Below are 24,526 nucleotides of genomic sequence, written 5' to 3' on the forward strand. Positions count from 1 at the left end.
TCTTGATTTTGATTGCTGCGTTATGGCTTCACAGGAGAATGTCACTTATTGTAAGAACAATATACTATAGTAATGAGATGACAGTGCATCAGTTTGGCAAATTATTCTCAAATCATTCAGGAAAATAAGTTCTTTGTATTGTACTTGCAATATCTCTAAAAGTTTATGATAGTTGCAAAAGAAAAAAACAAGTGAATCTTAAAAACATTGTGGAATGAACTAATGTGAAATCTTTGAAAAATATATAGCTTCAATAAAACAAGTTAATATACAGCTGAAATGTAAAAGAAAAATAAGAAAATTGTCAGACATCAAAAGTAAGACAGGAAACCCATAGTCAGAATTGTAAGTACGCAAGCTGATGCTTTGGTAATCCAGAAACCCCTACACACAGATACAGGCTTTCATGGCAAGGTCAGGATTTTACTATCCATGTAAGCACAAAGCCAAGAAATCTACAACTTTAGTACAGAGAAAGGACTCTAGAAGAACAGCTAACTCCAAGAAAGGAAGACTAGAAGAACTCAGCCTACCAGCACAACAAAATGTCTTTGCCTAGATCACTGATCCAAAACCAAAAATTATTTCATGAGAAATAGAAAAACCTAAATTTGTAGTACAAAAGGGTATAAAGTCCTAATAATATACACTCCCTGCATGGTATGTACATCCTAGATGGTAAATTAAGGTAACAACCAGAAACTGTTCTGTGAAATCTGTGAGACTCAGAACAGAAGCAAATGCAGAAGAGCTCTGTAGGAAGACTTCCACAGTTCATCAGAAAAATACTACCTCCACTAAAGAGGGGCTCACAATTTAAAATTTATGAACCACATTAAAAAGGAAGATTTACAATGAGGGAGCATCAGCAGGCAGCCACTGCAAATAGGAAGTCTTGTACTCACTAATAATTAAAGATAACAGAAGAATCTCAATGATATCATTAAAAATATTTTTAATGATTAGAGACATAAAAGATAAGAAATATCAGAAAAATATAAGATACCATAAAAAGGCAGATTTTTAAAAGTACCAAGTAGAACATCTATAAAAGAAACAGGTCATTATAAAATTAAAAACTTAAAATATAAGTTATATGGCAGATAAAACATAGTTGAAGAATTAGTGAACTAAAAGATAATCTAAGGAAATTACGTAAGATACTGCAAGCTCACAGGCATAAAGAAATAGAAAGTGTATAAGGTATAGAGACATGAAGGATAGAATGAGAATATTCAAAATATATCTTCTTTGGAGTTTGAAAGGAGAAAATATAAAGACTTGGTGGGGAAGGTAATACTTGAAGTGATAATGACTTAAATTGCTCTCAAAAAATAAATATATTAATTTTCATGTTACAAAATAACTCAAATTATAAAAAAGAAAACAAACAAATATTTTAGTAATAAGAATTATTATAATTCAATTTAGGAAGCTGCAGGACTGAGAATGATTTTAAAAAGAATTTCTTAGAGCAGATTTAGGTTCACAGCAAAATCCAGAGGAAGGTACAGAGATACACCATATATTCCTTGCCCCACACGTATATAAACCCCCCATAATTAACATCCCCCACCAGAGGGGTTTGGTTCTGTGTCCCTACCCAAATCTCATGTCAAATTGTAATCCCACATTGCTGGAGGAGGGGACTGGTGGAGGTGATTGGATAATGGGGGCAGTTTCTAATGGTTAGCACCATCCCCTTAGTGCTGTCTCATGATGGAATTCTTATGAGATCTGGTTGTTTAAAAGCGTGTAGCACTTCCCCTTCAGCGCTCTCTCTCTCTTGCTCCACCATGGTTAAACATGCTTACTTTCCCTCCCGCCATGATTTTCAGTTTCCTGAGGGCTCCCAGCCATGCTTCCTATATAGGCTGTGGAACTATTAGTCAATTAAACCTCTTTTCTTATCAATTACTCAGTCTCAGGTAGCTTTTTATAGCAATGTGAAGACAGACTAATACAGGTACATGTTACAATTAATGAACCTACACTGGCATCATCATCACCCAAAGTTCACAGCTTACATTAGAATTCACTGTTGGTATTATTCACTCTGGGTTTGGACAAGTATATGATATGTGTCCACCATTAGAGTATCATACAGAGTATTTTTACTGCCCTAAAAATCTTCTGTGCTCTGCCTTTTCATCTCTTCCTCCTTCAATCCCTGGCAACCACTTTTTCTTTTTTTTTTTTTTTTTTTTCAAACAAAGTCTCACTCTTGTCCCCCAGGCTGAAGTGCAATGATCTTGGGTCACTGCAACCTCCACCTCCCAGCTTCAAGCAATTCTCCTGCCTCAGACTCCCAAGTAGCTGGGACTACAGATGCATGCCCACCACACCCAGCAAATTTTTGTATTTTTAGTAGAGATGGGTTTTCACCATGTTGGCCAGGCTAGTCCTGAACTTCCAACTTCAAGTGATCTGCCTGCCTTGGCCTCTCTTTATTCTTTTAATCAAGAGTAGATCCCCTTTCTTTTTTCATTACACTGAAGTTTTGTTTTGTTTTGGTTTTAGCTTTCAGGTTCAGGGGTAAATGTGTAGGTCTGTTATATAGGTAAATTGCATGTCACAGGAGTTGGGTGTATGATTTCATCACCCAGGTAATAAGCACAGAACCCAATAGGTCCTTTTATGATCCTCATCTTCCTCCCATCCTCCACACTCAAGTAGGTCCCAGTGTCTGTTGTTTCCCTGTTTAACACTGAAGTGTTTTTAGTACAGCTTAGATGGCTTATAGAATGTACCACACATTGTGATTGTGTCTAACTGTTTTACCATAATTAGATTTCAAAGATTTTTTGCAAGAAAATTACATAGGTGAAGTTCTGTGCTCCTTAGTAACAGTGGATCCATGGAAAAGCTGTACCATTATTAACATTGCTAACACAATCACTTGATTAAAGTGGTGACCTTCAGGATCCTAACATAAAAATATATTTTGCTCTTTTTAATTAATGTTATCTGAAATTGCATGAATATTGTCTTCCCAACAATCGTTATTTCATTAGTTACTTCATTTTACTTTATGGCTTCACCATTAGACTGTAAGCTTCACAAGGGCAGAGATTTTTGTCTTCTTTATCATTGCTGTATCCTCAATACTGAGAAAAGTGTTTGTACATAGTAGACCTTCAATATATATTGAATTAATCCTCATTAAATACTTCTGTATTCTCTATGAGACTATGAAAAACTTAAGGGCAAAGGTAATATTTTCTTAGTTTTTGTATTTACAAAAAATAAACACAGTACTTAGCACAAAGTAAAAATTCAGTTAATGCTATGTTAATTTTTAAGGACCATGAGTAAATCAGTTACAAGATATATGTCTTACTCATTTTCCTTATGTATGAAATGTTAAAAATATATCTATTTAACTATATCTATTAATATATAGTTAACTATATCTATTAATATAGTTAATAGTAAAAATATATCTATTTAACTATATTTATAGTTAACTATATCTATTAATATATAATTAACTATATCTATTAGATAAAAATATATCTATTAATATAAGATATATTAAACATTATTTTAATTTTCTTAAAAATAAAATATGGTAAAGCAAAATTCCTAATTTGAAACAAGGCTTTTAGGAAAAAGTATTAAGTTATGTAATATATTAGATATGAATTGTCAGCTTTGCAGCTTACATATCTAATGGAATTTTACTGATACAATGCTAAAATAACTGCTACTTTTTAAACAATACTTATTTTTTTTACCTGTAGTGCTTTTAATGTTTCCTTCAATCCTTCTATTTCTTTTTCTTTTATTTCTGTAGCAAGTTGATATCTTCCCTTTAAGTAAAAAACACTATTTCAATACTTTCCAATGCAAATGATAACACAAAAGGGTAAAATATAAGAGCTCAAAAACCAAAATCTCTACTGTAAACCAAATATTTCACAGCCTTTAACCCTGTCTCTGTACTACAAATTACATTTCTAATGATTTCAAAATATCATAAAATTACAATAAGGCCTTTATATGGTTACAATTATCATGAAATAGAGTATCTTGTTATAATGACAAATCATTTTATCAGTAGAGAATCCCACCTGAGAACTTATAGATATTTTATAATTACTTAATTCATATAACTAGAATAAATATATTATGATTAATAAGATACAGGTACATTTGTCTAAAGAATATAAAAATATGAGAGAATTTTTTAAACAAGATCTTTGGTTAAAAATAAACTATAAGTGATTATTATTAATGGTATGTTCATTGATAAAATAAAAATATGTATTAACTATTAAATAGCTAGAGAATATATTTAGTGCCAGATAAATTTCTAGGGTTGTTGGCGCTTTCTACCCTTTGCCAGTTGGTCTGCATCCAGTTGCCAGACATTTCCATTTTTTTTTCAGACAGAGTCTCGCTCTGTTGCCCATGCTGAAGTACAGTGGCGTGATCTCGGCTCACTACAACCTCCACCTCCCGAGTTCAAGCAATTCCCCTGCCTCAGCCTCCTGAGTAGCTGGGATTATAGGCATGTGCCACCACGCCCAGCTAATTTTTGTATTTTTAGTAGAGACAGGGTTTCACCATGTTGGTCAGGCTGGTCTCAAACTTCTGACCTTGTGATCTACCCGCCCCAGCCTCCCAAAGTGCTGGGATTACAGGCATGAGCCACGTCACCTGGCCCATATTTTTTAAAGACAGTAATTACATTGAAAAAGCACTAAAAACATATCACGATTAATAGAAACATTGCAGTAGAATAGGAAGAACATTAATTTGGAGGCTGAAGAGGTCTGGGTTCTAGTTCCAATTTTGCAACTTCAAAGTGAGACCTTTGGCAAATGATTTAATCTTGTTAGGCCTCTGTATTCTGAACTGTAAAATGACAGAAGTAAAGTAACATGATTATCTTGGGTCCTTTCTGTTTCTAAGATTTTAAGCAGTTAACCATCTCCGTTAGTTTGTTACTAATGGTCTTTTCTGTTATGATAAACAATAGATAATAAAAGGCATTTATCTATGTTTTAAATTATTTTCTAAAAATAAATATCTTTAATAGAAAATTTTAAAAATTAATAAATACCTTTTCTTCTTCCAGGGTACATATCTTCATTTGCAACTGATAAACAATATTAAAAATTAAAATAAAGTAAGGTAAACTCTTAACAGTGATCTACACTGGTCACTGACACTAAAACACTTTACACATCTATATTGCTTGAAATGGATATAATGTGAATATGTTACTTTCAGATTCAGAAAATAATGATATAAAAAGAGAAAAAAGCCAGTCACCAAAGTAAATAAACTATTTGTTTATTTATTTGAGATGAGGTCTTGCCAAGTCGCCCAGTCTGTACTCCAACTGCAGGAATCAAGGGATCCTGCCTGAGCCTCCCAAGTAGCTGGGACTACCAGTGCACACCACTACACCCAGCTCAAAATTAGCATTAATCACACTGATTAGAGATACCAATTATCCTTGAAATTTTTGTTTTTTCCTCCAGAAGTTTTTTTTAGATGTCTAAATATTTTGCCATCTATGCCTAAATAACAGCCTGTATCATTTTCAAAAGCACAGTTTTGTAAATCAATATCCTTTGTATCAGCATTGACAGTATTTATGTTTAAAATTTTTTTTAACTCATGTGTAGCCTAACAAATTATGACCTGTTTTAAAAAAATATTGACTTTTTAAAGGCCAGGCATGGTAGTTCATGCCTGTAATCGAAATACTTTGAGAGGCTGAAGCGAGAGAATTGCTTGAGCCCAAGAGTTCGAAACTGGCCTGGGCAATATAGTGAGACTTGTCTTGACAAAAAAACTTTAAAAAAAAATTTTTTAAGCACCTGTAGTCCCAGCTACATGGGAGGTGGGAGAATTTGAGTCCTGGGAGGTAGAGATTGCAGTGAGCTGAGGAGGTGGGAGGTTTGAGCCCTGGAGGTAGAAATTGCAGTGAGCTGAGATCGCGCTACTGCATTCCAGCCTAGGCAGCAGGGCAAGACTGTTCCTAAATAAATAAATAGATAGATAAATAAAATGACATTTTAAAACAGAAAAACTAACATACATACACCAAGGGAAGATTATTAAATATTCTCAGCATCACAAGGGTATTATGCAAAATTTTCAAGAAATGAAATTTTTATTTAGAACTTCCCTTTTTCCCACTCCTTGTATTCAAAATCCCTTACACACACACATACACAGACACACACACACACGAAAACAAAAAAACAACCCTAGAGCACTTTCTCCTCTACCCTTCAGATATATCTTGCCCAAAGTCCTTTGTGACAGCCGAGATGTGGAATTGGTCTTTCCTAGAGAATACTATGCTACACTTTTGGCTTTTGCTTCCTTAACCTTCAATTAAAACTCTCAAAACCTTGGTTAGGCCTATCTCAGATTAAAGGAAGAAAGTCTGTCATTTGCTTAAACAAATTCATACATCTACACACACTGGAATTATAAAGATGAAGACAGGAAAGGAAAAAGGAAGAAACAATAATGATGTGAGATAGATATAAGGAAACTTTCACAGGATATTTTACATGAGCACATTTTCTAAAACTATTATATTTTCTTACTAGGAACTGAAGGGAAATTTTAGTCAAGAAAAGCTATCAAATTCAAATTAGCTGAAGGTATGTACAGCAATTCCTTTCTTGATTTTTTTCTCATTTTTGTACTACTATTTCTTAGTTATTGATGATTGATATTTATGGAGGTTTCAAGTACATAATAATCATCTCTTCTAATCCTTGACATCTCCCTACTTGCATCTCATATTTTGATCATAACGTTATCACTACTTGGGTAAAAGGGCACTATGGAAGAAGCACGAGTCTAGGAAGTTCTAATAAAAGAAAGAGGAAAGAAAGAACAAGAACACACACCCCCGACTCACCTAAATTATTTAGGACTGATGAAAATGTATCTCCATCTCCAAGAAAATAGTTTTCCCAATTTCCCTCCTTAACAAACCCATTCTACTACTTTACATTTATTCATTTCCTACTTCCCATAATACCTTGTTCTCCTTTTCTGTTTTGGTGAGTATGGAGAAGAGCTTGCCATAATATTCATGGGAGGGCGAGGAAATGCAATATTTAAAATGGTAGTGTTTGTCTATCCTTAGGAAATCACCTGCTTTTTAAAAACTGCCATGGCTTCCTTGTGTTGCTTTGCCAGTGTTTCCTTTTGATTCTGAAGAGTCTCCTGTTTTAAAAATTATGACAAGTTAAAACACAAATTCTAGTAACTCTCTTTCAGCTTTAAATCTTAATTGGGTTCACAAGTTAAAGTTAACCATACTTTTTACATGTATTATTTTGGGCTCCTGGAATGCAACTTTAAACCAATTTTATGATTTTTTTTTAGATAGGGTCTCTGTTGCCTAGGCTGGAATGCAGTGGCACAATCACAGCTCACTGCAGTCTTGACCTTCCGAGGCTCATGATTCTCCTGCCTCAGATTCTCCAGTAGCTGGGATTACAGATGTCTGCCACCATGTCCAGCTAATTTTTGTAGAGATGGGGTTTTGCCATGTTGCCCAGGCTAGTCTCAAACTCCTGGACTAAAACAATCCACCCACTTCAGCCTCCCAAAATGCTGGGACTACAGGTATGAGCCACCACACCTGGCCCAATTTTATAATTTTTTTAATTGTCATAAAATCATCATAAAAAAATTTTGCTTCCTATTGTTTTCATTAAAAAAACACATTGCTTCTAAAATTTTTAAGCTTTGGACATTGCCTGCTCCAAAGCTTTCTTTAAGAAAATATATTTTAACCAAAAGTTATTCAAATTAACAAATCAGCAGTCCTAGTATACAAGCAAACTATCGTCTTAGGGTTTCCAAACAACAACAACCAGTTTTATCATCTAAGCAAAATGCTTACCTGGTAACATATACACCTTTAAGTTCATTGGAATAATTTTTTTACAAACCAAAACTACCACAGAGAATTTCTGGAAAAAGTCCACATATGTAATTCAATTTCTTTTTTTCCCCTTCTCCCACCTTTGGTCGAAGTTGCATGCTCTGTTCTTTCTATTCTAGATGACTTTAACATTCTTCTTCTATTTCTATCAAAGTTAATAATTTTCATCATTTAAAAATTAGGTCTAAAAGTGGCAATCACTTTCAAATTTTTCCATTGTTTGCTTCATATTTCTAAATAATACATTGAGTTAGCAACTTAAAAAGTTTACCTTTTGACTTCATTTTGATGGTGGCAGTGGCCCATCTGGAGTTGCCACTGAGAGGACACCAGCTGCAGCAAGGGAGGTGCAGCCAGGGCTATGACTCTGTGAAGTCAGTGGGGGCTGGGAACAGATGATCCCAGCAGGAGTCCTGCACTCTACTAAGTTGGCAAGGCAGGAGACTGTGCTCCCAGGTGCAGTTACAGCTGCCCAGCCATGGCTCTAAACCTAGGTATCCCTGCACTCTGCACTCTTGGTACGGGGGCAGTGGGAAGGAAGGCGCCTTGAAGCTAAAGCTGGAAGTATCTGTTTCCACTCCCTGGCCTCTCCCTGTTCTCCATGTCTGCTCCACTACAGAGCAAAGTTGTAAACATGTTCTGATAGCCAAGCCTGGGCATTGTTGCAATCAAGACAGGTATGCATACACTGGGCAGCACTGACATGCCAGACCCTGGCTGCCTTGGCCCCCCTCTGAAAGCTGATTCTGAGGGTGAAACTTAGGACACCAATGAGCACAGAAGGGAGGCCAAAGGGCTGAGGGTGGCTCAGCATGGGTCTGCAGCTACCCCTCCAGATGGATAGCCTGGGTACTACAGATGGCATGTTGATGGTGATAGGAGGTATCCCTAGGCAGGAAGGGTCTCCAGTGAAACCCCACCTTCAAGCCTAAAGCCTGGGGGTCAGGGCTGCAGGTTCTGGGTGAAGTGGTGGCAGGGGAGTGAGAACTTCCTTGATGTCTTTGGCCAATTGAGTGGTATTTTTCTGGACCTGCCCATGGACCAATCAGTACACACTTCCTCCACTTTAAGCCCATAAAAACCCTGGACTCAGCCAGATTCAGACACTCATCTGCACTATCTGCCTATGGATAGGAGCTGCCCACTTCAGGTCTCCTCTCCACTCAGAGCTGTTTGGTCATCCAATAAAGCTCTTCTCTGCCTTGCTCTCCCTCCCATTGTCAGTATAACTTCATTCTTCCTAGATGTGGGACTAAAGAACTCAGAACCCACCAAACGGCAGAAGCAAAATAAGCTGTAACACTTTCCTGGTGGGCTTACCAAGCTGCAGGTGGGAGCTAAAGGAAGGGGCTGTAATGCTATAGCTCTCCCAGCCTCTGCCAGTGCTGGGTGGCCACACCATGCAACTGGAAACAGTGGTGGAGTTAGGCTAGCCCAGGAGCCATGGGCTGGAGCAGGGCAGAGGGACTGAAAGAGCTGTGACACAAACAGGCTGAAACACACCCCACCACTTGCCACGCTGCAGGTGACGAGAGGAAGAGAAAAGCTGCGGCCCTTCTGGGAGCCGAGACCTCAGGGCTCCCCAAGCAAGAGCTGTGAGCAGTGGTAACACCCTCTTTGGGGCTCCACGGTTCCTGGCGTCTCTAAGCTTTTGCACACTACCACATTCCCATCATCCAGACACTGGTGCCTGCAGTGGAAGCTGCTTGTAGTATGTCTGTCCAGTTGCAGCCTCACACAGAGCTGGCACTGTGCCAGTACCTGGAGCTGCCTGTCCTGCCACAGCAGCCAGTGTGCCCGGTGGTGCACAGTGGCTGGACCCCACGCTTGCTCATTCATAAACCCCTTGCCACCATGTTCCTGGCTCGCTCTTGGCAGTAGTGGGATCTGGGCCAGTAGTGCAAGCTGAGTGCAGCCTGCCAGACCAAGTGAACAGAACAAGTCCAGCAGGTGCGAAGAGAACTCAAGCAGAGGCACCACCAGCCACAGAGGTTTCTGGCTTGTAAAGTGACACCCAAAGAATCCTGTGACACTATTATGATACTTGGAAGTTTAACTCTCTTATATAACTATTATCCCATACCTCCCTCCCCTATTCTTCCAACAGAGTTATATCAAAATTGGGCTTAAATTAATACTATTTACAGTTATGATTATGTAATTATTATTCACTATTGAGCCATATAGTATGCCATGATTAATTTTTATTCTCACACAACTTTTTCCTGCAGTTGGTAATTAAAAATACTTTAATTCCCATAGCTAATTTTAAAAAATAATATTGTCTGTTCCCAGATCTATATCGGCTGAAAAAAAATGAATGAAAAAGGCAAAGTGAGAACATCCCAAGAATGACTTTGGAAGTCTCAAACCATTTAGGAAACGAGACAGATTTAGAAAAGCTGTAGATGTTTGACTAAATCTTTCAGAGTGTATCCCAAAGCTCTTCCTGTGAAAATAAAGTTAACTCTAACCACAACTGCAAGGAAGGAAGGAAAGAATGAGTCCATTAAACACTTCAGGGATAGGTTCCTTGAGGAGCAGATTCTGAAGATGTGACCTCCAGCTCTTTCCTCACTTTTTGTGAACAGCCTTAAATAGAGAAGCAAGGAATTTTAATATGTAACAAATTTGTAATGGGAAATAGCTCCATTACCAAATCTCTAAATCTACATCTTCAAAAGTGGCTTAGAATACAAATAAAATAAACTAATGGCTTCACGGATAAAACAACTAAATGCTCCCATTACAGTCATCAAGCACTAGAGGACAGTGCCTCTTGGTAAAGACACCTGTAAATACGTCTATGCAGAAAGTACATAGAAAAATAATTGTCATGGTCCAGCTAAGAAAATAAAAGAAAAAAAATCAGTGGGCAAATCAATGACACTGCTTGGGAAGAAATCAGGTACTCAACTTCTTATTTTATTCTCAAACTTGCAAAGAGAAAGTTCTCTAAATATTAAAAGTAACCTCTCCCTTGGAGTCAATGAGCTACTCAGATAGGGGTATCTCAAATAATCCACAGATATTCTCCCTGTTTCAGTCTGTAACTGCTAACCGTGGATCTTGAAATGAGAAATATTATTTTCCTTTATGACATCAAGCCCATCAAATTGAAAGACAGGGATTTATTATATAAAAAGAATTGCAAAATTAAGTTCCCTCCTGTTTCTTTCTTCCTTTTTTTCCCCTTCAGATCACTGACAACTTTCCTGTTCATAATCAGATCATAGCTAATTTGGATGTTAACTTACTGGCACCATTGTGTATGATCAAACCAAATTAAAGATCTCCGTGGAGTGGCACCTTTGTGGGAAAAAGTTTTACTGACATTGGCAGTAAGGTTCAGATCTACCCATCTAAATAAACCTCAACCTATGTTTATAAAATATTTCTAAAACCAGATGTTAAAGAAGAACTAAAGCCAATAGTCCAAAGGCCTAATCAAGAAAAGATAAGTCATACCGTATGAGTATGACTAGTATAAAAATAGGCACAGTACCCCAATCCAGCAAGGCAGGCCAATATTCAAGTCCAGGAAATACAGAGAACACCACAAAGATATTCCGCAAGAAGAGCAACCTCAAGGCACATAATCGTCAGATTCACCAGGGTTGAAATGAAGGAGAAAATGCTAAGGGCAGCCAGAGAGAAAGGTCGGGTCACCCGAAAGGGAAGCCCATCAGACTCACAGCAGATCTCTCGGCAGAAACTCTACAAGCCAGAAGAGAGTGGGGGCCAATAGTCAACATCCTTAAAGAAAAGAACTTTCAACCCAGAATTTCATATCCAGCCAAACTGAGCTTCAGAAGTGAAGGAAAAATAAAATCCTTTGCAAACAAGCAAGTACTCAAAGATTTTGTCACCACCAGGCATGCTTTACAAGAGCTCCTGAAAGAGGCACTGCACATAGAAAGGAACAACCACTACCAGCCATTCCAAAAACATACCAAATGCTAAAGAGCATCAACAAAATGAAGAATCTGCATCAACTAACAGGCAAAACAGCCAGCTAGCATCAAAATGGCAGTATCAAATTCACACATAACAATATTAACCCTAAATGTAAATGGACTAAATGCACCAATCAAAAGACACAGACTGGCAAATTGGATAAAAAGCCAAAACCCATCAGTGTGCTGTATCCAGGAAACCCATCTCACATGCAAGGATACACAAAGGCTCAAAATAAAGGGATGGAGAAAGATTTACCAAGCAAATGGAGAGCAAAACAAACGCAGGAGTTGCAATTCTCATCTCTGTTAAATAGACTTTAAAGCAACAAAGATCAAAAGAGACAAAGAAGGTCATTACATAATGGTAAAGGGATCGGTACAACAAGAAGAGCTAACAATCCTAAATATATATGGACCCAATACAGGAGCACCCAGATATATAAGGCAAGTTCTTCATGACTTACAAAGAGACTTAGACTCCCACACAATAGTAATGGGAGATTTTAACACTCCACTGACAATATTAGACAGATCAACCAGACAGAAAATTAACAAGGATATCCAGGGCTTGAACTCAGACCTGGAACAAGCAAACCTGATAGACATTTACAGAACTCTCCACCCCAAATACACAGAATATACATTCTTCTCAGCACCACATCACACCTACTCTAAAATTGACCACATAATTGGAAGTAAATCACACCTCAGCAAATGCAAAACAACTGGAATCATAACAAACAGTCTCTCAGACCATAGTGCAATCAAGTTAGAACTCAGAATTCAGAAACTAACTCAGAACCACACAGCTTCATGGAAACTGAACAACTGGCTCTTGAATGTTGAATGGATAAACAATGAAATAGGCAGAAATAAAGAAGTTCTTCAAAACCAATGAGAACGAAGACACAACATGCCAGAATCTCTGGGACACATTTAAAGCAGTCTCTAGAGGAAAATATATAGCAATAAGTGCCCACATGAGAAGGGTGGAGAGAACCAACATTGACACCCTATTGTCAAAATTGAAAGAGCTAGAGGAGCAAGAGCAAAAAACTCAAAACCTAGCAGAAGACAAGAAATAACTAAGATCAGAGGAGAACTGAAGGAGATAGAGACACGAAAAACCCTTCAAAAAATCAATAAATCCAAGAGCTGGTTTCTTGAAAAGATCAACAAAATAGACCACTAGCCAAACTGAGAAAAAAGAAAAGAGAGAATAACCAAATGGATGCAATAAAAAACGATAAAGGAGAAACCACCACAGATTCCACAGAAATTCAAACCATCATCAGAGAATATTACAAACAACTCTATGCACAAAAACTAGTAAATCTGTAGAAAATTGATAAATTCCTGGACACCTGTGTCCTCCCAAGCCTAAACAAGGAGGAAGCTGAAACTATGAATAGACCAATAACAAGGTCTGAAGTTGAGGCAGCAATTAAGAGCCTACCACACAAAAAAAAGCCCAGGTCCAGACGGGTTCACAGCCGAATTCTACCAGACACACAAAGAGGAACTCTTACCATTCCTCCTGAAACTATTCCAAATAATTCAAAAAGAGGGAATCCTTCCCAAATCATTTTATGAGGACAACATCATCCTGATACCAAAACCCGGCAGAGACGCAACAAGAAAAGAAAACTTCAGGCCAATATCCATGATGAACATAGATGCAAAAATCTTCAATGAAATACTGGCAAGCCGATTGCAACAGCACATCAAAAAGCCTATCCACCATGATCAAGTAGGTTTCATCCTGGGGATGCAAGGCTGGTTCAACATACATAAGTCTATAAACGTAATTCACCACATAAACAGAACCAAAGACAAAAACCACATGATTATCTCAATTGACGCAGAGAAGGCATTTGACAAAATTCAACAGCACTTTATGCTAAAAACCCTCAATAAACTCGGTATTGATGGAATGTATCTCAAAATAATAAAAGCTATTTATGACAAACCAACAGCCAATATCATACTGAATGGGCAAAAACTGGAAGCATTCCCTTTGAAATCCGGCACTAGACAAGGATGCTCTCTCTCACCACTCCTATTCAATATAGTACTGAAAGTTCTAGCCAGAGCAATCAGGCAAGAAAAAGAAATAAAGGGTATTCAAACAGGAAAGGAGGAAGCCAAATTGTCTCTATTTGCAGACGACATGATTGTATATCTAGAAGACCCCATCATCTCAGCCCAAAATCTCCTGAAACTTATAAGCAACTTCAGCAAAGTCTCAGGATACAAAATCAATGTGCAAAAATCACAAGCATTCCTATACACCAATAACAGACTGAAAGAGAACCAAATCAAGAACGAACTGCCATTCACAATTGCTACAAAGAGAATAAAATACCTAGGAATACAACTCACAAGGAACGTAAAGGACCTCTTCAAGGAGAACTACAAACCACTGCTCAACGAAATAAAGAGGACACAAACAGATGGAGAAACATTCCATGTTCATTGTTAGGAAGAATCAATATTGTGAAAATGGCCATACTGCCCAAAGTAATTTACAGACTCAATGCTATCTCCATCAAGCTACCAATGACCTTCTTCACAGAACTGGAAAAAACCACCTTAAACTTCATATGGAACCAAAAGAGAGCCCGCATAGCCAAGTCAATTCTAAGCAAAAAGAACACAGCAGGAGGCATCACACTACCAGACTTCAAACTATACTACAAGGCTACATGAATCAAAACAGCATGGTACTGGTACCAAAAACAGAGATATAGACCAATGGAACAGAACAGAGGCATCGGAGGCAACACAACATATCTACAACCATACAATCTTTGATAAACCTGACAAAAACAAGCAATGCAGAAAGGATTCCCTGTTTAATAAATGGTGTTGGGAAAACTGGCTAGCCATGTGTAGAAAGCAGAAACTGGACCCCCTTCCTGACACCTTACACTAAAATTAACTCCAGATGGATTAAAGACTTAAACATAAGACCTAGCACCATAAAAACCCTAGAAGGAAATCTAGGCAAAACCATCCAGGACATAGGAGTAGGCAAGGACTTCATGACCAAAACACCAAAAGCATTGGCAACAAAAGCCAAAATAGACAAATGGGACCTAATCAAACTCCACAGCTTCTGCATGGCAAAAGAAACAGTCACTAGAGTGAATCGGCAACCAACAGAATGCGAAAAAATTTTTGCAGTTTACCCATCTGACAAAGGGCTGATATCCAGAATTTACAAAGAACTCAAACAGATTTACAAGAAAAAAACAAACAAGCCCATTCAAAAATGGGCAAAGGATATGAACAGACACTTTACGAAAGAAGACATACATGAGGCCAACAAACCTATGAAAAAGTGCTCATCATCACTGGTCATTAGAGAAATGCAAATCAAGACTACATTGAGATACCATCTCACACCAGCTAGAATGGTGATCATTAAAAAATCTGGAGACAACAGATGCTGGAGAGGATGTGGAGAAACAGGAACACTTTTACACTGCTGGTGGGAGTCTAAATTAGTTCAACCATTGTGGGAGACATTGTGGCGATTCCTCAAGGACCTAGAAACAGAAATTCCATTTGACCCAGCAATCCCATTACTGGGTATATATCCAAAGGACTATAAATCGTTCTACTATAAGGACACATGCACACGAATGTTCATTGCAGCACTGTTTACAATAGCAAAGACCTGGAACCAACCCAAATGCCCATTGATGATAGACTGGACTGGGAAAATGTGGCACATATACACCATGGAATATTATGTAGCAATCAAAAACGATGAGTTTGTGTCCTTTGTAGGGACATGGATGAATCTGGAGAACGTCATTCTCAGCAAACGGACACAAGAACAGAAAATGAAATACCTCATGTTCTCACTCATAGGTGGATGATGAACAATAAGAACACGTGGACACAGGGAGGGGAGCACTACACACTGGGGTCTGTTGGGGGGAATAGCGGAGGGACAGCGTGGGGGGAGCTGGGGAGGGATAGCATGGGGAGAAATGCCAGATGTGGGTGAAGGGGAGGAAGGCAGCAAATCACACTGCCATGTGTGTACCTATGCAACTATCTTGCATGTTCTGCACATGTACCCCAAAACCTAAAATGCAATTTAAAAAATAAATAAAAAGAGTTAGCTCATAGGGAAAATAAAATAAAATAAAAATAGGCACAGTAAAAATGAATCGGCCTTTGAACACTGTGTTTTACAGTCAAAAAACCCAATGAATGAGATAAAGATTTGTTCAATACCTTAAGACCATAAATAAAATAAACATTTTACCCACTCCTTTTACTACTGAGCCCAAGTACTATGTTATCTTCAGTGCTACCTGAAGCTGCCTTTTTTTTTTAACCACTATAGATACGTGTTGTGCTTTATACAGTGTTCCTTTAGATCAAAATATTCAATACCTATTTGTTTTTTCCTGGGAAAGTCAAAAATTTACCTGGACAGTGATGCCTCAGGGATTTACTGAGGAATCTTAAGGATATTAAACTTCCCTGTAATACTACACTTGTATAAGCTGGGGACATGTTTTTTCTGTGTTCTAAAGATGAGGAGAGTTGTAAGACTTATTCCATTTATCAACTTACTGTTTTAGCAAGGTCATGAAAGTTTCAAAAAAAGTTTAGAAGTTTGTCAGAACAAAGCACACTATTTAGGGTATGATTTATCTCAAGGGGTAAATTTATCACTCCTGATGAATTATAAACCATTCAATACTTTCTAAGCCTGGTTACCAAGAGACAAAAATTTTTCTGGGTTTCACTGGCTACTTCAGACACTAGGTTCCAAACATTTCTGAAATCGTCCCATCTCTAAATAACTTACATCCTCAATAATGGATCCTCTCCCTCAGAAACTTAAACATGAACAAGAGTTTTGTGGCTTAAAAATAACTTTGGGTCCTTGTCATGAAATCTTTGCCTGAGCCAATGTCTAGAAGGGTTTTTCCAATGTCATATTCTAGAATTTTTATGGTTTCAGGTCTTAGATTTAAGCCTTTAATCCATCTTGAGTTGATTTTTGTTAAGGTGAACAGATTTTTGAACAGAACACCTAGCAAACTTTCTTTCAAGAAATACTTTCATAATCAATAACTTCCTATATAAAGTATATCTCTTTGGTTTCTATTTCTAATAAATGTTACTCATGGCCAAGATTAACAAAAAGCCTAGTACTGCTTTTACATTACCCAAAGAATCCATGACGATTTAGTCTCTGTCTGAGCAATAACTATGCTTCAAACAGATTTATTAGAAACTGCCCCCAGATTAAATCTACTTGTAATCTTGTTTGTTGATAGGTCATTTTTAAAACTGAAATGGGAAAAATATCAGGCAGGATACACTGCAACAGTCTCAACTGACCCCTAAATCATGACTCCTTACCAGAGGTTAAATTAGCCCAGATGACAGAACTTACTCTACTCAGCAAAGCTTGCCAAATGTCAAGACATTAGAGAGTTAATATTAATAGCAGCTATGCCTTTGGTGTAGTCCATGATTTTAGGATACTGTAAAAATAATTAGGGTTTCTGATCTCAGTAGGAATCCCAATTTCAAGTAGTCAACAATTTTAAGTGTTCTAATGCTTCCTTAGGGGATGGTCATCACAAGGCCACACTAAAAGGGATAATATTAAGGCTAGAGGAAATATCCTAGCTAATCTTTATTACATACAGTCCTGGCCCCCATGATATCCAAAAAGCCAAATCTTTGAAGAAATTTTAAAAGGCTATTTTGGAATGCCTATAACTGGCTCCAGAGTCTGAATTTAAAATGTGATAATAAATTACAAAAAGAAAATCACTTTCAGGACAGACACTTGGTGGCACCAGAGGACCTCAATGGAACTTTTAAAAAATTTTATAGGAAATTACCCATCAGAGCAAAGACATATTGAATATTATACTCAATTAGCATTGGTGGTGAAATTTTACTAATATACTGAGGATGTCTCTTGTGGACAGCTGTCATTAGCACTGTCCTGGTAAAACTGTTATCCTTGTAAATCCAAGCGTTAGGGTCCCTAGTAACACTTTCAAATGGATTTCCTAAAATTAACCCCTAGAGTGGGTTTTGAATATGTTCATCATTGCTTCCATCTTCTCAGGATGAACTAAAACTTCTTGCCAGAGAGCTACAGTTCTGAGTAGAAAAAGAAAATTGCTTGATTTTGTGTTTCCAACCTGAGGATCTGAAAGGGCAGGGTTACTCATTTTATTGGGACTGTCATTAGAGAACTTTGCAAAACCTTTGTCATTTATTTAGAAATTCACTGCCTCCACCATCCTCAAACTTGAGGAAAAGTAGACAGAACTAATAATAGCACATTGTATCTGAAACTCTTAAACTTCCATGACCAAGAAAGTTACCTCTAACTCATAATACCATGAAGTCCACACTCCCCTACATTCATTGACTTTTATCATATAAACTTGTTAAGAGTTTGCCCTATGAAATTGGTTACTTCTCCCCTGATTTTAGGCATTACCTTACTTCAGACAAATGTGGTAAAGTACTCCAAGGGACTCATGTAATATGTTTCAGAGTCTCACCACAAACAGATAAAAGTGGCTTTTCTTCTACATGACCGAAAGCTCAGAGACAATGTCTTCTGCAAATGACCTCAGAGAGAAAAAACAAACATCTTGAAACCATGTTGGAAATAATCCTACAAGAACGTTGACTGCTGGCACAGTAGCTAAACTCCCAGGCATAGATCCTTGAACTAATGTCTCCCAGATGAACACACACTAGGTTTCACTAATACATGGAATGCCATTCCATCAAGAAATTTAAACCTAAAAAGTCTTGAGAAAACTTCAGAAGCAGACATCTTCAGAAAGAAACAGCTACCTCAAAAGGTATGAATCAAGACAGCCTCTAGAAGACCTGCAGAGTCTGTTTTTATCTGGCCTGTGAGCCAAAAATTGTTTTTATATTTTTAATGGGTTAAAAAGAAAAATCAAAAAAGAATAACATTTCCAATCACCTGAATATTGTATAAAATATAAGTTTTAGTGGCCGTAAAGTTTTATAGGAACATAGCCACACTGATTCATGTAAATACTGTCCATAGCTGCTTTTACACTGTAACAACAGAGTTGAGTGGCTGTGACAGAGACCATACTGTCCACAAAGCCTGAAATATTTACTATATGTCTGTTAATGTAAAAAACTTACTAACACCCTATTTAGATAATCAGAGCCAAAGACTGCAATGCCTCTATTTACAGGCTTTTGTTCTTTATTTTCCTAGATATTTTCTTCCCTCTTTCTTAATCCAGCCCCTTGAATAAAACATACTATTTATTAACCATGATGGTTTCAAAGGTCCCTATCTTTAATACTGCTCTCTACATTCTGGGCCGCTCTATGGTGTGATTCCAATTACTAACAGAAATTTGTTTGTTATTTGGGGATGGCCTCTATTCTCTTGGTTTGATACAGGTATTCCTGGCTGCTGGCTTAAGTGATCTACAAGTTCTGATAATAAACTTTTCCTTAGTGTTTTTCCATGTTGATGTGTTCAGAAGTGTGACATCTGGAGTCTTAAATACTGTTGCATAGCCAACAAAGTATGATCCAACAACAAAAAAAGGAAAAATTGATAGACACACATGCACACATCACCAGAAACCTCCTTACATGTCATCATGACTCTTCATCAAGAAGCATAAATCTTGATTGATCACATACTAAATAATAATGGTTCATTTTATTCTCCAGCATAGGCTGAAGAAGCAAAAGGGGAATGAGAACTGAAACCACCTGCATCAACATAACAGAGCTATTCGGAGTAAGAACTGAGAATACCAAGGAATTCTCACAACTTAGTTTTTGTTCCAGTAAACCTTTGCCCAGTAAATATAAAACTATAAAAACCAATAAATTATATCACTGTTTGTTTCAGGTAACTGCTGCAAAAGAACTTATCTGAGACAATAGTTTATTTGGGTAAACATCTGGTTTATCAAACAATTTTACTCCTAAGAGTAGTTTCAAGAGCCTCATGTTGCTACATTCACAATCCTAAAATACTACACTACAAAATTTGCCCAATCCCCATCAACATTCTGCCTTAAAAGATTTGCCTAAAATCACTTGTACTTAGGCCCTATAATCCTCTGCATGGTCCAATACTGATTTGCATCTTTTGAAATACTAAGACTCTGTAGAAGTAGTGTTTTCAATTATTGCAGTAAGTTTCAATAAACACACCTGCTTTATTAACAAGTTGTTTGGTGTTATTTGAGGGAATGCAATGAGGCAATTCTAATTTACACTCCTAACAACATATGAAAATTCTTGTTTTGCTAAAAGTTGGTAAAGACAAGAATCTGGCTTTTTTTTTTCAGATGAAATCCAGCTCTAATGCCATTTATTGAATAATCTGCTCCTCCCCATTGATTTCAAAGCCACCATTAACAGTCACTAAATTATCTTATGTATTTGGATCTATTTCTAGACTCTGTTTGTTCTACTAAATAACTATGTACACTACATCAAGCTATTTTAATTATGAAAGCTTTATGTTATGTTTAAGAATCAAGTATGACCATTTCATTCTCTTCTTTTTAAAAAATTTCCCAGCCACTTTTGTATGTTTATTTCCACATAAACCTTAGAATAAGCTTAAATGCCCTAAATATGTTCTTGACATTTTAAATTGGATTTATTTATTTTCAGAGACAAAGTCTTGCTCTGCACCCAGGTTGGAGTGCAATGGCACAAACATAGCTCACTACAGTCTCAAACTTCTGGGATCAAGTGATCCTCCCACATCAGTCTCCCGAGGAGCTAGGACTACAGGGACACACCACCATATCCTGCTAATACATGTATTTTTTTTTTAAGTAGAGACAAGGTCTCACTATATTGTCCAGGCTGGTCTTGAACTCCTGGCCTCAAGTAACCTTCCTGCCTTGGCTTACCAAAGCACTGGGACTACAGGTGTGAGCCACTGCAGCTGGTCATTAAATTGGGTTCATTAAACTTACCAATTAACTTTGAGATTGTGATAACTTTATGCCGTTAGCTCTATGCAAAAACAAGATATAACTTTACATTTTAAAATCCGTTTGAACATTAGTTGTACTTAAGGTTTATCTATTATTTCCCCCTACAGATAGATCTGTTTCAGAGTTGTACTTCATATAATTCAACCTTGATTTTACTCCCATAATCTGCACACCTTTGGATATGTCTAGCCTCGAAATTCCAATTGTTTCTAGTTTGGTCTATCCACTACCACCTGACTTTGGATTTCTGATGTTACCCCCAATTCCTGTTTCAATATTACCAAATAATGAGAACAGAAATCAGCATAATTACACTTTCAGTTTTTAGCTGTATAGATTACTTTAGGGGAATCCATTAAAGTAATCTATACAGCTAAAAGAAGCACTATAGTGCTTCTCATACCACAGCATGAGAAGCAGTATAGTAAGTGCTGCCATACAGATAAAGCTATGGAGAAAATAAGAGTTGATACTATTTTATAATATTTGGTTACATTATGTAACAACACTCTGGGAAAATAAACATACTAGTTATGAGGTTTCATTCCTTTCAAAATATTCTCTCTCCCGTACAACACACAATGTGTTTCTCAAATGTAAAATAATTCACAGTATGGTAGTTTTCAGAATTATTCACAGTGCTGTATTAAAAAGCCTGAACAAAATTTTTATTCTCAGTTTTCTGGAAACCTAAATGTTACCAACAGTTTTAGTTGGGATTTTCTTGAGATTCTGTTTAAAATAATGCACTAACTCCTAAATATGTTAGAAAATTTTAAAATTAACTTGGTAATAAGGATTAGAATACATTTTAAAATAGATGCTATAAATACTAATCTGAAAGAAACAAAATACTCGCTGTATTAGTCAGCTTTCATACCGCTATAAAAAACTGCTCAAGCCTGGGTGATTTATGAAGGAAAGAGGTTTAATTGACTCACAGTTCAGCATGGCTGTGGAGGCCTCATGAAACTTAAAATCATGATGGAAGGTGAAGGGGAAGAAAGGCATCTTCTTTACCAGGCAGCAGAAAGGAGAAGTGTTGAGCAAAGAAAGAAGAGCCCCTTATAAAACCATTAGATCTCATGAGAACTATCAGGAGAACGGCACAGGGAAACCGCCCAAATGATTCAATTACCTCCACCTGGTCTCTCCCTTGACACGTGGGGGTTATGGAGATTATGGGGATTACAATTCAAGATGAGATTTGGCTGGGGACACAAAGCCTGTTATCACTCACCTTTTGCCATTTAAGTTCCTGTGTCTCCACAATAATTTTACCAATCTGCTCTTCATATTGTATTTCTGCTTCCTAAGTCAAAAAGAAAAAGAAAAGTGCTATAAAAATAAAGCCTTTAAAACTTCCAGTTTCAGCTCTTTCTGGAGAGATATAGAAATAACATACTCCCATCTTTACAACAAGAAAAAAATCTGGACCAACTGCAAGTTAAATAGATAGTCCATCATAGAACTGAGGTCCCAGATCAATCAAGTACCCAAAATCTGGATAAAGACAGATACCTAGAGAAACAGAACCCTGACATTTGCTTACCTGGGACATAAGCTACTGAGAACTGGAAAGAAGCTTCAGTGAAAAGTCCTTAAATGCTAAAGGTAGAATGTGGGCCACTGTAAAAATATGAATCCCCTGGGGGGCCCTGAAATAGAGAGATTTATACTCTCTAGCAGGCTTTTCTTCTAGGAAACCCACCAGGTGCTTACAGAAAAGGAGAAAAATCCTATGAAAGCTTTCCCCTGCAGCACTTGCTATGTAGAAGAAGAGCAGTCACAAGCCATCTTCCCTGTTTTCTCTACAGATCAAAACCCTAATCTGCAAGAGGGAGGGCAACAGAAACTACAGCTAAAAGCACTAACGGAAACCCTCGGCAGCTGGGCAAGCAGACCAAAAATCATCACTGAAAATTCTACCTAGACAGACCTATCTTATCTCCCCTAAGCAGCAGCTGGAAAGAGGAGGACCGGGAAAACAAAACAACAGTAGTTCTTTCATTGTGGGAGGGGCAGTAATACATGCTAGACCTAGCATTACATACGAAGGAGGGACCAGAACACTCATGAAGATTTCTTCCTAAGACTCAGGTTTGACTAAGACTAAGGTTTAATGAGAATATCAGAGAATGCCCTTCCTCCCCTATCTTCCATCACTTCCATAACAATAAGCAACAAGTAAAAAGAACAAGGAGATACAACAAGGAGAGCTGCAAAGACAGACTTTCTCTGCGAAGCAGGACAAAGAGAAGACCCAAAGTCAAGTGGGGAGCGCAGTGCCAAGCAGGAAGCGGTCATTTAGAAATATTCTCTGGTTTTGTTTAAAATAATGTAATACTCCTGAATTAGCCCACATCATAAACATAAGATATCACTAGAGAAATCCGAAGCATCTGCTGAAAACTTTAACCAGCAGAGTTGAAAACTGCCTGATGTCAGTATTGAAGGTGTGCCCCAACAAACATACACAGATTCCTTTTAGAAAGACTAGGAGATTTTTTTTTCCATCGGTTCCTTTGGTATTTAAAGAAATCTCTGCGATCACTAGCTGGCCACTAATATAAAGCAAAGTCAGCGGCCACACACAACAAAGACAACAGACTTTACAAATTAGTTCAAAGACCCACTAAACAAAGACAAGAAGAAGTAGGAACCATAGAAAGTGAGAAGAGTCTGATTTCCAGAGCTGCCATATATCCAAAATGTTTGCAACAAAAAGTTACAAGGCAAGCAAAGAAAGAGCAAAGTGTAGCCCATTGTACGGGGGGAAAAATTAATGGAAATTATACTTCAAGAAGCCAAGAAATTAAACTTTTAATCAAACTATTTTAAATATGCTCAAAGAGCTAAAAGAAACCATGTACAAAAACCCGACTATTAAAAGATAAGTGAATGCTACAAAAAAACTTTACAGTCATAAATTTGACAACTCAGAGAAACTGGCCAATGTCTTGAAAGCCACAAACTACCAAAACTCAACCAAGATAATACAATCTAAACAGCCCTATAACTATTAACCCAAAAAGAAATCTTTGGACCCAGATGTTTCACTGGAGAAAACTACTGAATATTTAAAGAAGAATTAACACCACTTTTACGCAGTCTCTTCCAGAAAAATAGAAGAGGAGGAAACACACACTCACTGATTTTATCAGACCTATTTACCATAATACCAATACCAAAGACAGCACAAAGGGAATACTCTGATCAATATTTCTCACAAATTTTGATGCAAAAATCCTTAGTAACGTATTAGCAAACGAATCCAACAATACAATTTCAAAAATATATACCATGACAAAGTGGAGTTTATTGGAGGTATGCAAAGCTGGTTCAACAGTTGAAAATCAATCAGTATAATTTATTACATCAATATACTAATAATATGATCATATCAATTGACACAGAAAAAGCACTTAACAAAATTCAACATCCATTCTTGATAAAAACTCTTAACAAGTTAGGAATAAAAGATATTATCCTTTCTAGTTGTAAAGAACATTTACAAAAACCCTACATTTAGTGTCATATTTAATGGTGAAACAGTGAATGCTTTCACTTTAAGATCAGAAACAATGCAGGGATGTCTATTCTCA

General features: G+C 37.1%; 1 protein-coding gene across 10 annotated transcripts in view; it reads right to left on the bottom strand.

Moving 5' to 3' along the window:
- The window catches only part of CCDC73 (coiled-coil domain containing 73), a 196,477-nt gene that overhangs the window by 118,145 nt on the left and 53,806 nt on the right, over positions 1-24,526 (bottom strand). For 4 of the 10 annotated variants that reach the window (XM_054240729.2, XM_017977993.5, XM_078340810.1 and 1 more), the window contains 4 exons: positions 22,162-22,233; positions 7,135-7,206; positions 5,069-5,104; positions 3,738-3,812 (listed from right to left, as the gene is read on the bottom strand). In XM_054240729.2, the coding sequence (XP_054096704.1) occupies positions 3,738-3,812; positions 5,069-5,104; positions 7,135-7,206; positions 22,162-22,233 (255 nt within the window). Of the gene's footprint in view, positions 1-3,737; positions 3,813-5,068; positions 5,105-7,018; positions 7,207-8,204; positions 11,391-22,161; positions 22,234-24,526 lie in introns of those variants that run through there. The other 6 variants (XM_035262302.3, XM_054240730.2, XM_054240732.2 and 3 more) reach the window with 6 other exon arrangements.

Source organism: Callithrix jacchus, chromosome 10 (assembly GCF_049354715.1).
Source record: "Callithrix jacchus isolate 240 chromosome 10, calJac240_pri, whole genome shotgun sequence".
Lineage (NCBI taxonomy): Eukaryota > Metazoa > Chordata > Mammalia > Primates > Cebidae > Callithrix > Callithrix jacchus.